The sequence below is a fragment of the Pseudoliparis swirei genome, chromosome 18 (genome assembly GCF_029220125.1).
Source record: "Pseudoliparis swirei isolate HS2019 ecotype Mariana Trench chromosome 18, NWPU_hadal_v1, whole genome shotgun sequence".
Taxonomy (NCBI): domain Eukaryota; kingdom Metazoa; phylum Chordata; class Actinopteri; order Perciformes; family Liparidae; genus Pseudoliparis; species Pseudoliparis swirei.
The window spans coordinates 27,950,861-27,967,134 of NC_079405.1; the positions used below are offsets into that span (position 1 = coordinate 27,950,861).

A 16,274-nucleotide genomic window follows, 5' to 3' on the forward strand; every position below is an offset into this window, starting at 1 on the left:
ACCTGTTTGACCCGTTCGACCTGTTTGACCTGTTTGACCTGTTTGACCCGTTCGACCTGTTTGACCCGTTCGACCTGTTTGACCTGTTTGACCTGTTTGACCCGTTCGACCTGTTCGACCTGTTTGACCCGTTCGACCTGTTTGACCTGTTCGACCTGTTTGACCTGTTTGACCTGTTTGACCCGTTCGACCTGTTCGACCTGTTTGACCCGTTCGACCTGTTTGACCTGTTCGACCTGTTTGACCTGTTTGACCTGTTCGACCTGTTCGACCTGTCGACCTCTGTTTTGCATGTTTTGTCCGATTAGTTGTCGTAATTATTATTCTCTGATATCTTAAATAAAACCGTCGGTTCGTTTTTACAAAACACGCCTCCGTCTCGGTAACAAAGTCTAAAATCAACATATCTCGCGGTCATAGTTTATATTTCTTCCCCCGCTGGCGGTGTTAGTTCTTTCTCATTTTGCCCCTAAAGAAATCCTGATCTTTTACATTACATGTCATTTAGCTGACGCTTTTATCCAAAGAGACTTACAATCCTGTTACATTCACACACCGTAGAGCAGCTACAGGGAGCAATGCAGGGTTAAGCGTCTTGCTCAAGGACACATCGACTAGGGCGGGGATTGAACCACCAACCCCCTGAATTAAAGACGGACCTGCTGGCCACTGACCCACAGTCGACTGCAATTTCCAGGTGACATTTGGGTTCCTTTGGGGTCATTCTCTCCGCTCAGCTCCGGGGGAAGGAAGTCTTCAGCCTAGTTAGTGCACGTGGTGTGCAGTGAAAAGTCAACAGGTCGCTCGGCTTTCTGCACAAACGTGAACTCCGATGATGACGAGCCCGCTCCGTCGTATGCTGAAGGTCTCTGAGGCAGGTGCTGCGCGCCATGAGAACCATAGAAGAGAGAGAGTTCCTCCATCGCTCCGCAGCGGTCGAGGTCAAGGAAAGAATAAGAATTTAAATTATAAACATACGGTATCGCCTCTCTAGAAGAGACAGTGAGAGAAACACGCCGCGTTGAATGATCATTATAACCATATAAGGTCATGATGAACAGTGGTGAGAACCACACTCCTCTCGCCGCCCCTGAGGGAACAGAGCAGTGGGGTTCCCAGTGGGGTGGGGTGTGTACACACAGAAGAATAACGGTTCTTTAATGGTTCTTTAAAAGGCTTTGTGGTTCTACGAAGAACCTTCACCTACTGAAGAACCATTGTTTCATTTGAGGCACCTTTATAGGTTCTTTGAAGAACTCTTTAATGGAAATGGTTCTTTAAAGAACCCTGGGTTGAAAGGTTCTTTGTGGAACCAGAAATGGTGCCTTAAAGAACCATTTTTAAGGTTCTTTGAGACACCTTTATAGGTTCTTTGAGACACCTTTATAGGTTATTAAAAGACCTCTTTAAGGAAATGGTTCTTTAAAGAACCCTGGTTTGAAAGGTTCTTTGTGGAACCAGAAATGGTTCTTCTGTGGCGTCGCTCTGAAGAACCTTTTCGGTTCCAGGTGGCACCTTCACTTTGTGTGTAGTTGAAATCTTTGTCTTGTGGGTGTTATGTCTGGCGTGTGCAGCTGCTGAACTCTAACGCCGTGCAGCACGCTGCAGACGCTCTGCTGCCATGTTGGCATCGGGACGGATTCGGTCAACATTACAAAGTTCTTTGGACGGCTCAGGGGACAGCTTGGTTTGATCTCAAAGGCTTTTATATCGACATTGACCAGTTTTACTGATTTACTGCCACCTTGTATACTTCTGTGACTCTTTACAAACCATTTATTGCAGGAAGAAGAGATCACAAATGTGTATTTTCAGTATCCAAAAATCAAGATACTCTGTAACTTTCCGGACAAATAATTAAAGAAGTACAACATTGTCACATGAGAACTAATGGCTAACTTAATTTACCGAATTACAAGAAGAGTGTCTTTCTCCTGCTAGAGTTCTATGTGTGTGTGTGTGTGTGTGTGTGTGTGTGTGTGTGTGTGTGTGTGTGTGTGTGTGTCTGTGTGTGTGTGTGTCTGTGTGTGTGTGTGTTCCTCTTACCTTTTGGTAGCTCTGTGAAAACGCAGCCGAGCTCTTCAACTCCAAAAACAGAGGATGAGTTTCAGGATGGTTTGTTACGGCTTCCTCGAGGCCAATCAGCAGTTTATAGTTTGACCCACTTACCCAGGGGTCGGCTTCCTGAGGCTCTGACAATATATATATATATATATACATACATACATATATATATGTATATATATACATACATATATTTATTTGTTTATTTGTTATTTATTTTATTTATATATATCTATGTATATCTATGTATATATATACATATACATATGTATATATATACATATATATATATGTTTATTTATTTATGTTATTTATATATACATATATATATATGTGTGTATATATATATTTATTTATGTTTATTTATGTTATTTATATATATATATATATATTTATGTGTATATATATATATGTATAATTATTTATGTTTTGCCCAGTGCACAATCATTCAAAGGGAACACCTCTTATCTTATAATTTGAGTTCTGTGTCACTGCAGATAACAAAAACCTAATATTTGTTTCACCAAACTGTCACAAAAGAGAGTTTAATTCTGCGTAGACGTATTCATTTCACCGCCAACGATGCTGGCTTACCTGTAAACGTTTCATACGTGACAGAAATGATCAAACATGTTCAAAGACTCTTCCAGAACGAGCACAAAACATTTTATATGTGAAAGATATGCATTTTTAAAATGGTTATAGTCGTGTGGACATGGACAATTTAATTCATTCAAATAATAAGTTACTGCATTTAAACATCCTTCGTGTCGTATCAGGACCTGCATAGTTGTCTGATGAATTGTTGTGTTTTTTTTATCTACCCAGTGTTAAAATTCATTGTCAAAGTATATTGACTCTCAGAGTTATTACAACTATTTCAAGAGTAAATAAAACCAATTCAGCCCCCAGTGATGGTGTAAACATTCAGTGTTGAAGTGAATTGACTGTGTCAGAGTCATTAGATTTAGAGTGGTACAAGCCACGGAGACCTGGAGCGAGGGAAGAGAAAAAAGAAGGAAAAACAAAACAAAAGGCGTAGACTCCTCCTCCTCCTCCTCCTCCATAAAACCTGCCGCTCAGATAACACACCGACAGTTTGTCGAATCTGACCGTCTTTGAAAGAAAACGTCTTTTCATCCCAGAAGATAACCTGTAACCTTTGCTTCCGCTCATATTTACTCAGGAAGGATAAGCTCCGCCCCCATCGTCGCGCCGTCGGTGAATCAAACTGGGAGAAGTTTACGCGGGAGGAAAGAAAGACGTCTATGAAATGTGCGTTCAGGCCGTGAACTTTCCAACTTGTGGCTCTCTGGCCGGATTGAGGGAGTGGAGGGGAGTGGGCGGGGCTATAGCCCCAAATAGCTACCGGGCACATCTGGATCCACACCTGGGGGAGGAGCGGAGGCCCTAGAGCGCCTGTGGGTCCAGTGTCCTCGGCTCTCGGGCCTCTTCATGTTGAGCGGGGGCTTCGGGTCTCAGAGACTTTTGTTTCCATCTTTTTGGGACAAAATATTGCGTTAAAAAGAAGGTTCTTTGAATAACTAAGGAAATGGTTCTTTAAGGTTTGAAAGGTTCTCTGTGGAACCAGAAATGGTGCCTTGAAGAACCATTTTTTAAGGTTCTTCGAGACATCTTTATAGGTTATTAAAATAACTCAAGTAAATGGTTCTTTAAAGAACCCTGGTTTGAAGAAATGGTGCCTTAAAGAACCATGTTTTAAGGTTCTTTGTGGAACCAGAAATGGTTCTTTAAAGAACACTGGTTTGAAAGGTTCTCTGTGGAACCAGAAATGGTGCCTTGAAGAACCATTTTTTAAGGTTCTTCGAGACATCTTTATAGGTTATTAAAATAACTCAAGTAAATGGTTCTTTAAAGAACCCTGGTTTGAAGAAATGGTGCCTTAAAGAACCATGTTTTAAGGTTCTTTGTGGAACCAGAAATGGTTCTTTAAAGAACACTGGTTGGAAAGGTTCTTTGTGGAACCAGAAATGGTTCTTCTATGGCATCACTCTGAAGGGCGGACCCCTCGTACTCCCAGGCTGTGGACAATGATGAGGCCTTCAGGGACCGGTGGGCTACTGGGAGCATTGTATGCTCAGTGGGTGCTGGTGGAGAGCTACTGGTATCTTTTTGAACATTGTGGCGATTTATGTTTGTTGGTCTGAATATTTTATGTGTCTTTTCAAATGTGTTTTTCTGTTCTCGCAAAAATTAAAGAAAGTTTTTTTTAAACAAAAGTAAGAGGTGTCAGATCTGCCAACCAAAGCAGGAATGTAAAACCTGTAAAACTGTGTGCGACCGGTCGGCTTCCAGGTTCTGAACAATAGAAATGTGCAGTTGATTTGTGTATATTGTTATATTTGTTTCATAATAGATTGATACGATTATCATCCAGACACATGGTAAATTTACTCGGTGATCGGAGGCCCCCTTGTGGTCTGTCCAGGGTACTGCAGACACACTCTGCCATCGTATCAGGGGCTTTTATTGTGAAACATTTTGCTGTTCTCAATGCCAGAGTTATAAAGTCTTATTTAACTTTCATGAAGCAACTCGGCTGCACTCTGTTGTAGATCACACACCAGTAAAAAGAGTGCACGTCTGCATGAATGGTAAAATGCATAAAAATGTTTTATTATTAATTAATAATGCATAAAGACATGAGGGGGGGGGCGGGCACAAGTGCAGACAAGCATAGTGGGTCAAAAGAGAAGCAACAACACGGGACTGTCAGCCTCCTTTGTTCTTTCATCATCACTCCATGTCAACAAGAAAAGTAGTGATACATAAAGTATAAAACCTTAGACCTAAAAGACAAACACACACCCCTTTACACCGCCGACATTTAAATGTGTCACACCGGTTCCTGCTCATTTCAGTAATGGAACCAGAAAGTTTTTAGAAGAAAAAAAAAAAATTGCATTTATTCAATCTGCATCGAGCCCAAAAGATCGACACGGGAGGATTTCAGATGCGACCCGAGAGGAAGCGATTATTACGGAATGTCGAGCTCACAGATTACACGGCGGGTCCGCGGCGCTCGGAGATGCAACTCGCGGCGCCGCCGGGTCGCCTCCGCGTCGAGGAGAATCACATCGAAGAGTCGTCATTATTTAAAAAGGGAGCTTTTTTTTTTATACCCCAGCCAGAGCCCAAAAATGTACAATTCAGATGTTTACAGATGCCGTTCAGTGACGAGACAGGAGGAAGAGGAGGAGGAGGAGGAGCTCAGTATCGGATGGTCCACTGCTTGATGCAGGCGTCGTGGGAGGTGGTGACCAGCGTGTGCTCGTCCACCCACGCCAGGCCGCTGACGTGGTGCAGCCGGTGAGCGTCTAGACGGAGACGATGAAGACGGACGTGTTTACGCTGTTCAGGTTCGTTATATATATACACACAACCAGGTGCAAGTGTGTACTTGAGAGTGCTCGTGTGTACTAGAGTGCTCGTGTGTACTAGAGAGTGCTCGTGTGTACGAGAGTGCTCGTGTGTACGAGAGTGTTCGTGTGTACGAGAGTGTTCGTGTGTACTAGAGAGTGCTCGTGTGTACTAGAGAGTGCTCGTGTGTACTAGAGAGTGCTCGTGTGTACTAGAGAGTGCTCGTGTGTACTAGAGAGTGCTCGTGTGTACTTGAGAGTGCTCGTGTGTACTTGAGAGTGCTCGTGTACTTGAGAGTGCTCGTGTGTACTTGAGAGTGCTCGTGTGTACTTGAGAGTGCTCGTGTGTACTTGAGAGTGCTCGTGTGTACTTGAGAGTGCTCGTGTGTACTTGAGAGTGCTCGTGTGAGTGCACGTGCGCACAGCCTACCTGGGAGCTTGATCCTCCGGTCCGAGTCGTCGATGTTCCAGATGAAGACGATCATGTCCATCCCGCCGGTGGCAAAGTGCTGGTTGTCCGGCGACCACGCCAGAGTCACCGGCTTGGCGTGGTGACCGTGGTACTCGTTTTTTAACTGGTGGGAAGGAACGAAAAAACGGAAACGCACATAAGAGACGATCACTTCTTACCAAACTGCCACATTGCGTAATCGTCGGGGATAAAAGACGCGTACCGAGTAGTCGTCGGCCACGGTAAACGCCATGGTCACTTTCCTGTCATCGATGACCGCCAGGTAGGCGCCGTCGTCGGAGTACGCCATGCCCGTGACGGCGCCCGCGGTCGGGAGGGTCTGACCCTCGACCTTCAGAGTGTTGCCCTGGATGCTGTACAGACGGACGCCCCCTTCCTGGAGGAGGAGGCACAGAGGGAGTGATCAAGGGCGTGATGAAGAGCGTGACGAAGAGCGCGTGGCGTTTCCTGTGATAATTCAAGACCTTTAATCCTCCTAAGCTTTTAAAGCAGAGATCCACTTACCGCGCCGCCCACTGCAGCGACGGCGCCCCCGGGGTGGAGGGCGCCGACCTCGGGTTCGTAGTCGAGACCGTCCAACGTGAAGACTTTCTTCTTGTCCTTCAGCAAGACGACCTGGGAGGAGAGAGAGGGACGAACGACGAGGTCACGCAAAGCGCTGGAAGCACATCGAGCTCGGAGCTCGTAACTCGTGTCGGTGTTACCTGGCCGATGCACACCACCAGCGACAGCCCTCCTGGAGCCGTGGACACACTTTTAGGCTGGAAATCCATCTTCACCACATGGGAGGAACTGAAAACCAGCAGGGAGGATTATTTAGAGGACGCCGATATGGAGAAGGTCAGCCGCTACAGGGACACCGAAGACTTAAAACGGAGAGTTTAAGAATAAAAAAGGATACAAGTTTATGTCTAGAGTCCAGGAAAAATACGCCTATTTATGCACGTACTGTCCCTTTAAGAGTATGAAATATTAAAAAAGGAACTGTTTTTTAAAATTGCTATTTTCCATCCAAAGTATGTACGTGATGCATATCACAACGTTGTTCTTGGTGTCGTGAATGACAGACGGGCGAGTTCTCCAGTAACACAGATACAGATCCCCAGTCAAAGGTCACGACCCCTACCTGTACTCCGTCTTGTCGAGGTTGGTGTAGCGCAGCGTGTCGTCCATGCTGCACGTCACCAGCTGGTTGGCGTCGTCCGTCGTCATCTTGCTCACCTGGTTGGTGTGGCCTTTCCCCGAGAAGCAGTCGTTCTCGCCGGTCTCCGCATCCCAGTAATGTGGAGCTTCGGTTAAGGGAAACACGCCGACCCGTTGACCTCTCGACCCGAAGTGAGCCGGCCCTCCATACGAGACGCGGCGAGCGTCTCCAGAGGCGGGAAAAGCAGCCCTGCAGACCCGTCACACCCTATGGGCAAGCAGTACCCACTACTCTCCACTGGGAGGCGCTACAGAGCACTGGACACCAGAACAGCGTCTTTGCAGAACTAATCAAGCTTCCTGGCACTCTGTATCCCTACACACACACACTTCACGCAAACACCCACCCACACACACCTCTACTAAAAAACAAGGTGGCATAATTCCAAAGGACGAGTGACTGCACCACAACAGCCAAATCCCTCAGAGGAATAGGAGCGATTTTTTTAAACTTTAAGACATTATATTGACTGCATCTCTTAATAGGAAAACTTCTGCTCGGCTTAAGTGAATACCCACGACACTCCTAAAAAAAGATCCCAGCCTTTGTTCCTTAACTATGCATTTCATCTCCTCTTAAAAAGCCCCAAATTAAAACAATTGTAAACATCTTTAGAAAATCTGCTAAGTCTTACAAATAAAAAAAAGTCAATGAAAACACACCGTCTCCCAGACTTAATGTGGGCTTCAATTCCTGCTAAAGAACCCTCGAGTTGAGCGCCGACGATCGGACACCGAACATTTGCGAGGAGGAGATCCCTCGACGGTTGCCGGGGCGTCTCTTAGCGCCAGACCGTGAACTTCGTGCGGTACAGAAAGACCCGGTTCCTCAGCGGAAGGATATTGATGTGTCCGTCGTGGCTCCCCGAGTAGATGTGTGGCCGCCCGTCCTTCCTGTGAACCGTCAGGCACTGGATGGACTTGCTGTGGCCCTGTTGGAGGAGTTTAGCGCCCATGAGAACATCGACCGTCTCCCAACAGAAGCTCGGACGCACCGACGACCTCCGGGCCTGACCTTGATGGTGCGGATGGGCCGGTCGGGGCTGTTCTTGTCCAGGTAGTTGATGTAGCCCGACAGGGAGATGCTGAGGAGGTGGTCGTTCTGCCACAGGCAGCCCAGCTGCTGGTCCGACACGTCGGCGCCCAGGTTGAAGGTGGTGACGGCTGTGCCGGCGCCGACGTCCCACAGCTTCACCGTCTTGTCCCCCGAGGCGGACATCAGCTGGGAGCTGTCGGGGCTCCAGCTGACCTGGAGGAGGTTAAAAAAAAAGGGGCGGGGAGATAGATTTAGAAGATACAAAAAATAATAACGCTTTCAAAACACTTTTAAGAAGGAAAAAAAAAAAAAGGGAACGCATGTCCTCAGTGTATGAAAAGCATGCAGGGTTCTTACAGTTTGACCAGGACTTTAAACCAAATGTCCATAACCAAACTGAAATCTCGGTATAAACATGAAAACTGTAGATTTGTGTGTGTTGAGAGCGTATGCCGGCTTATATTTTATGGATTTCCAGGACTTTAAACCAAATTTCCATAACCAAACTGAAATCTCGGTTTATACATGAAACAGTGAAAACATTTAGTATTTAAACTGTGAATTCCAAAGCATACAGTATACCTTAAATTAAACAAATGACCAGCGAACTTTCCAGTTACGGTGCGTTCACAGCTTATATTTTGAGCGTCTTTCTTTAAAAACATTATTTTAATTAATTCAAACTCGGCGTAAATGAACATGTGATAACACATTTCCATTCTTCAACAAAACCTTTTGTGATTTAAGTTTTTTCCAGGCCTGGAAATGACCATTTTAAAATTCCATGACCGTACGAACCCTGTTTTACTTTAAAATAATAATAAAAGCAGCTACTCACAGCATAGACGCCTCCGTTGTGGGCCTTCTCTCCACCCAGTGAGGAAACGAGCTTTCCATCGCTTCCCTCGTAGAGGAAGATCTGTGGACATGAGGCTCATTAGGCGTGGAGAAAAGAAACAGTCTCTAGGACGACCGTTTGAGAGTTATAATTCTGTAGATATCATAGGGATAGTTTCGCAATCTTAACTTGTAGACCCTTTATAGGGTCATGTGATCACTCACCTGGCCATCAGCTCCAGCTGTAACAAAAAACTTTCCATCTGGAGAGAAACGAACACAGTTGACAAACTGGTTGTGGTCCTTTAGCGGTCAGCGGGGGGGGGGGGGGGAGGGAGAGAGTTGACATTAATATACACATTAATAAAGAAGCCATATTTTCATTTTATTTCAATCCACCGTCATAGTATTTAAGGCACGAATAAATATATTTATCATTTGCCGTCATCTTGTTGACAAATATTGTAATAGTCCTTTACTTTAGACACGTCTAATTTTAAGGCTACATTAAAAAAAAGATTTTCAAAATATAGGATTTTTAATAATAAAGCGAGAAGTGCTTCTGGACGGAAGATCCGCTTCAAGAATGTGGCTCACATTATCCAAGAAGTAAGAGGGGAAGTGGGTTATATAACATGGAAACACAAGAACCGGGGAGATGGCCCTTCAAAATAAGAGCGCTGGTTCCGAGTCAGAGGGATTCCCTCGCCTGCGGCCATGAAGTCGGTTGGAGGATGTTTCGTATCAACTGGAGCAGAAGGCGGCATCTGGCCTGTCGGATCAACCATCTTGGCACCAATTGCTTTCCCGAAACACACATTCCCGTGAGGGGAGAGTCTTTCCCCCTCTGCAACTCACCCGGAGAGTGAACTCGAACTTGAAGGGCGGCCCCTTGAAGAACGATCCGCAGGTGTCGTCGCTGCCGAGGGCGAGGCGGTACGGGCGCGACTGCTTGATGTCCACGCTGTTGATGGCCTTGCAGTGGCCGTGGAGGTCCCCGACCGAGGCGCCGGTGTCCCACAGGAACACGGAGCCGAACCTCAAGAGGAGAACCACAAGCGGGACGTCGTTGAGGGACTTTTTTTACAAGTTTCCCCAGGAAGACATAAAAACAAGAGCATATGCAGAATATTGCATCATGCTGATGGACTAAAATACCAATTTATTTACTTTTAAATGATATATCATTGTGTTGATGGCCTCACATGTTGTGCGAGTCAGGTTTAAAAGGTGTCTGTACTGAATACAGGGTTCGTACACATTTTGAGTTGACCAGTGGATTTCTAGGACTTTTCCAGGACTTTTAACCAGATGTCCACGACCAAACTGAAATCTCGGTATAAACATGAACATTTTTGAAAATGCTGCGTATCGAGAGCGTACGCCGGCTTATATTTTGAGCGTCTTTCTTTAAAAAAAACCATATTAATTCTTTCAAACTCGCCATAAATGAACATGTGATAACACATTTCCATGACTTTTCCAAAATTTATGATTTAAATTTTTTCCATGACTTTACCAGGCCTGGAAATGACCATTTTAAAATTCAATGACTTCTCCAGGTTTTCCATGACCGTACGAACCCTGATAATAGCAATACAAAATCACAAGAAAGAAAGAAAACCACTATAACTGTTGATATCAAACCGGCATGAATAAAAAACATCTAAAAGCAAACAATGGACTTCATTATTAGTGTTCTCACTTCTCTCGTCCCTCCCCAACGACAGCCATCCTCTTGCTGTCCTCGGTCCAGGCGATGTCCTTGACCTTGCCTGAAATGGGCGTGTACTCGTACTTGAGGATGTGCTCTTTCTGGGTGGTGTCCCAGATGCGGATCTTTCCTGATGCATCTATAATTTTTTTTAAAGGACATAAAATAATAGTTTTAGCGACGTTACGTACGTTCCTCTGGCGCCACGCAGACACATTAGTCGTGGTCGTTTACCTCCAGATGCGATGTAGTATCCGCTCGGGGCGTACTTGGCGACGGTCGCCGTGTGGGCGTGTTCGGTGTAGATGTCGGCGATGGACGGGTTCTGTGAAGCAGGAATTGTGAGACATCAGCAGTGATAATTTATCTGCTCTACTTTGGGCGTTGAGCAACTGATAAAGAGCTCGTTCACTTTTAAATCCACTAGTGTTTATGAATTTTTGGATTTTTAAAAAAGCGTCGTCACTAGAGAATGTTTCATACATTTCCTTCCTGATTATTTAGAGTAACTGAATGCCAGCTGAAAATCTTAAAATGTAGCCGACAGCCACAGTTTGATGATGTCATCTTGCACCTAGACGTCACCATTTGACCGTGCCATTATGCATATACTCAATATATTATGACGAAGGCATGGCTGGGGGAATGCAGGTGTCAAATGAAGCGGCAGGTATGACGTTGGGTCACCATCAGCCGACGAAGTCGTAACATTCTTGTGGAGGAAAACGAGATATAGTTGGGAGTAAAACGCCATCGAGACGACTCAGATAGGCACAAATACAAAAAAAAGATAAACATTACTTCAATGTTCCTGATGATGACACACTTCCCGTTGGTATAGAGGAAGGTGTTTCCTTTGGGATCGCCGCCAATCACTTTCGCAACTCCCCTCTCCATCTGTGGGAGGCTGGCGAATACATGCTCTAAAAATGAGAAAAAGAAGAAAGCAGTCAGATTATATAAAGCATTCGGCTTATATTAAACAAATGGATGACGTTGCATTGAACATCCAGGGCTACGGGAGATGACGGAGCCGCATATCTCGCCTCCAAATAGGATCCGAGTGTGCAGAGTAATCGGCATCGTTTTTAATTTAGCTCTTCTTCAACGACTCTGAGGCGTTATGCTGAGCTCACGGAGACGTGTGCATTCGATTTTGATTTTTCAACGAAAGGATAATAAAAAGATGTGAGAATGACAAATGGCGGGGTCGGAGGGGGGGGGGGGGCATTGTTGAAGTGCATATTTGTCATCTTATGTTAAAAAAGTATTTGATTTTTAAATGTACTTCCTGATACTCCGCCTCATCTTATTGATGCCGCATCACAAAATGCATGAGAGAGGTTTCCAAGATTATGAGGCTGGGTGGTTGGTGTTGTTATATTTTGTAGTTGTGTAACGTTATTGTCCGGGTTCTTCCATTCCAACCCAAAAACATATAAATAAACTAGAATGGGCACTCGGTAGAGCGCATACCGTCGCATATCACAAGATTGGGCATTGAATTATGAACATTATGGCATTAGTTGCATGCCAATTGGACAAAAATGTATCGTGCTATGGTAAAAAAAAGAGTTTGACCTTTCCATGACCTTGACCTTTGACCCGATTGATCACAAAATCTAATCAAATGGTCCCCGGATAATAACCAATCATCCCACCAAATTTCAGGCGATTCAAGAACATTTTGACCTGTTCATGACCTTTGACCCGATCGATCCCAAAATCTAGTCAACTGGTCCCCGGATAATAAACAATCATCCCACCAAATGTCATGCGATTCGGTTCAATACTTTTTGAGTTCTGCGAAAGATTTTGACCTGTTCATGACCTTTGACCCGATCGATCCCAAAATCTAATCAACTGGTCCCCGGATTATAAACAATGATCCCACCAAATTTCATGCGATTCGGTTCAATACTTTTTGAGTTCTGCAAAAGATTTTGACCTGTTCATGACCTTTGACCTTTGACCCGATCGATCCCAAAATCTAATCAACTGGTCCCCGGATAATAAACAATCATCCCACCAAATTTCATGTGATTCGGTTCAATACTTTGAGATTTGCGAATAACACGCATACAAATAAATAAATGGCGATCAAAACATAACCTTCCGGCATTTTCAATGCGAAGGTAATAAATCATAAATCATCCATCATCTAATTATTTTTGTGGCGTTGTATATACATTCCTGTAAAAACATATAAATACATTTATTTACACCATCACTTATTATTTTAGTAGCGTTGCATATACATTCCTATAAAAACTTATAAATAAATGTATTTACATCACTATTTTCGTGAATTTGCATATACATTCCTATAAAAACATATAAATAAATGTATTTACATCTCTATTTTAGTGGCTTTGGATGTACATTCCTGTAAAAACATAAATAAATGCATTTATATCACTATTTTCGTGAATACGCATATACATTGCTATAAAAACTTATAAATAAATGTATTTACATCACTATTTTCGTGAATTTGCATATACATTCCTATAAAAACATATAAATAAATGTATTTATATCTCTATTTTAGTGGCTTTGGATGTACATTCCTGTAAAAACATAAATAAATGCATTTATATCACTATTTTAGTGGCGTTGCATATACATGCCTATAAAAACATATAAATAAATGTATTTACATCTCTATTTTAGTGTCTTTGGATGCACATTCCTGTATATTCACCACCACAAAGCCTGGGAGCAGTCCTTTAAATCTGCATTTTTTAAAAGGTGTTTCCGCATTGACTTTAACATTTGATTTATTATCAAGAAAATTGTTAAAAAAAACGTAAGAGGACAGCCCAACTGCCCGCCTCGCGCCGCTTCCCTCGCGCCACCTTCCTCGCGCACTCCTCCGCCAGTCTCGTCTGGACATGTCACAACACACCAAGAACTACTTCCTGACTGACGTTAGCTCGGCCGGCTCACGCCTCCTCCAACCGACCCCTCCGCCGTGGATATGTAACTTTTGTGCAACCCTCGTTGTCGGACACGGATGAAAATGTAAATGTGGATTAAAACAAATAATAAATCGTATTCCGTCTTGTTTTACGTGTCAACGGCTACGGGGCGAGGCTAGCTCTCCGCGGGCTAGCTACCTGGCCGACTGGGCTCTATCTGCGGAAGAATGTCCGTTTACATGTTTTAAGAGTTCCGGAGCTTTTTTTTTTTTATGCTCCTCTCCGCCGTCGCCATAAAAAAATAAACGAGACTTACTCAGTTCGTGAGACATCTTCCTTGCTGGTCACTTTTGCTTCACGTCACTGCCAACAAATGAATGAAACGGCGAAGCTTTCCCCCGGCTGCGCACTCCCTGATCACACAAACACGGAAGCGGGCGCAGGGATCTTCTGCCTGGCTTTGCCCATATATAGTAAACTCAGCCACGAGCCGCGCGCGAAGTCACAGGGCGTCTGTGGCCCTCAGTGCGGTCTTTCAGGTTGCAAGGCAATTACCGCCCAGTTAAGGGGGCTGCGACAATTCATCTATTATATTGATGAGTCGTGAACTATTTTGAGAATTAGTTAAGTCCGAGTGATTATTTACGAAAAGAAGACAACGTTATCTGATTCTGGTTTCTTTTGTACTCCTGTGAGAGGGAGTTAAAAACCAAACGAGACAAAGTAATTGTTTTGAGAAATTAATAAATATATCTGAATATTCATACACGTACAAAAATAGACAGACAGACAGATAGATAGATAGATAAACAAATAAGGAGGGCTTTACCTGAGAGGTCTAGCGCAGGGCGAATTTTACACAATAAATGTGGCCCACTTTTCCCCAAAAAACATTTGCGAGCATGAATATCCAAATGAAATTACCTAACAAGGTAAATGAAGAGTATTTGTGTCAGCCCACTCACAGCGGTGCATTTACAAGCTGATGTCACCCTGCGTGTCAGCAGAGAGCATCACTCACCTGGAATGGGACGGGAACCCCCCCCCCCCCCCCCCTTGACCTATTTAGGATGGACCCATTTCAGAGGGTGGGGCCATGAGTGGCAGCAGCCAATAGTGTTACAACAATACAACACTTTAAAGACGATATTATCAGCATTTAGAGTGGGGAAATGAGCAGCATCAGCTGTTAAAAATGGACACATGCCCCCATGAGCTCAGCTCAACAACAGCTCTGACACAATACATACCTGTAAGCAGGTTCCAGGGGTCCGATGGCAGGCAACATTAAGTGAACAATAGATGTATTAGTTCCCCTGTTTTTATTTTGTACACCTCTCAAAATGCATCACCTTATTTTTTACCATATATTTCTGTCGCCTATTTTCTTTCTATGCCATCCCATCTTCAGATTAAATGTGCAGATCTATCATAATATAGATTGTGTGTGTGTGTGTGTGTACGCGTGTATGTTATTAGTAGGCCTAGTAATTTCTACCTCACATGTGTAATATTTATTTATTTATTTATTGTCAATTGCACTGGCACAGGACAGGAAGGTCCTACATTGTGAATCGTGTGCGTATTTTTTTTAAGACAAGTTTGAGAAAGAAAGAAAGAAAGAAAGGAAGGAAGGAAGAAAGAAAGGCAGTTCAAGATTCAAGATTCAAGATGTTTTATTTGTCACATACACACACAGGGTGTGCAGTGAAATGAAAGTGGCAATGCTCAGCAGGAATGTGCAAGGGCAACAAGTACACACTATTTACAATAAAAAACAACACAATATTTACAGTAAGTGTGTGTGTGTGTGTGTGTGTGTGTGTGTGTGTGTGTGTGTGCCTAAGAGGGGCAGTTGTGTGGGTCTATGTGGGGGTCCTGGTGAGGTCGGAGTTCACAGTCCTGATGGCCTGAGGAAAGAAACTCCGTCTCAGTCTCTCTGTTCTTGCAGCGTGACTACGGAGGCGCCTGCCTGACCGCAGCAGCTGAAACAGTCTGTTGTTGGGGTGGTGAGGATCCTTCATGATCCTGCCGGCTCTGGTTCTGCACCTCCTGGTGTACAAGTCCTGCAGGGTGGGGAGTGTAGTTCCAATAGTGCGTTCAGCCGAACGCACTACTCTCTGCAGAGCCTTCCTGTCCTGAGCGGAGCAGTTGCCAAACCAGGCTGTGATGCTTCCTGTCAGGACGTCCTCTACAGCTCCAGAGTAGAAGGACTGAAGGATCCTCTGGGAAACTTTAAATTTCCTCAGCTGCCTGAGGTGGTAGAGGCGCTGCCTTGCCTTTCTCACCAGAGTGTCTGTGTTTGTTGACCATGTCAGATCCTCGGTGATGTGGACTCCCAGGTATTTATACCCGCTCACCCTCTCCACAGTAGTCCCGTTAATCCCCAGTGGTGAGTACGTCCTCTGTTGTTGTACCCTCCTAAAGTCCACAATCAGCTCCTTAGTTTTGGTGACATTCATGATGAGGCTGTTGTCCTGGCACCAGAGTGACAGATCAGCAACTTCCTCCAGGTAGGCCTTCTCGTCGTTGTCGGAGATCAGGCCCACCACCACTGTGTCATCCGCAAACTTGATGATGGTGTTGGAGCTGAACCTGGCCACACAGTCATGTGTGTACAGGGAGTACAGTAGGGGGCTGAGGACGC

General features: G+C 44.5%; 2 protein-coding genes across 4 annotated transcripts in view; both read right to left on the reverse strand.

The window, feature by feature from the left end:
• slc2a9l2 (solute carrier family 2 member 9, like 2) overlaps nt 1-2,073 on the reverse strand; it is an 81,382-nt gene extending 79,309 nt beyond the window's left edge. Inside the window, exon 1 of one of the 3 annotated variants that reach the window (XM_056436952.1) lies at nt 2,047-2,073. The gene's annotated coding sequence lies outside the window, so the exon portion shown is untranslated. Of the gene's footprint in view, nt 1-674; nt 967-2,046 lie in introns of those variants that run through there. The other 2 variants (XM_056436950.1, XM_056436951.1) reach the window with 2 other exon arrangements.
• Nucleotides 2,074-4,680: 2,607 nt separating this feature from the next.
• wdr1 (WD repeat domain 1) lies at nt 4,681-14,057 on the reverse strand. Its single transcript, XM_056438286.1, has 15 exons — nt 13,944-14,057; nt 11,508-11,629; nt 10,941-11,031; nt 10,698-10,845; nt 9,851-10,031; nt 9,218-9,295; nt 8,994-9,074; nt 8,135-8,368; nt 7,962-8,051; nt 7,043-7,197; nt 6,621-6,708; nt 6,421-6,531; nt 6,119-6,292; nt 5,875-6,019; nt 4,681-5,402 (listed from the first exon to the last, which is right to left on the reverse strand). Exons 1-15 carry the CDS (start codon nt 13,957-13,959, stop codon nt 5,296-5,298), a joined length of 1,821 nt encoding a protein of 606 aa, XP_056294261.1. The 5' UTR covers nt 13,960-14,057; the 3' UTR covers nt 4,681-5,295.
• Nucleotides 14,058-16,274: the final 2,217 nt, after the last annotated feature.

What these genes read in the sequence shown, in the direction of transcription:
- wdr1 (XM_056438286.1), bottom strand. An exon ending in CTCGACAAGACGGAGTACAG is followed by an intron (nt 6,709 to 7,042) that starts GTAGGGGTCGTG and finishes GCTGGTTTTCAG; the next exon opens with TTCCTCCCATGTGGTGAAGA. An exon ending in CCGTGGCCGACGACTACTCG is followed by an intron (nt 6,020 to 6,118) that starts GTACGCGTCTTT and finishes CCTTCCCACCAG; the next exon opens with TTAAAAAACGAGTACCACGG.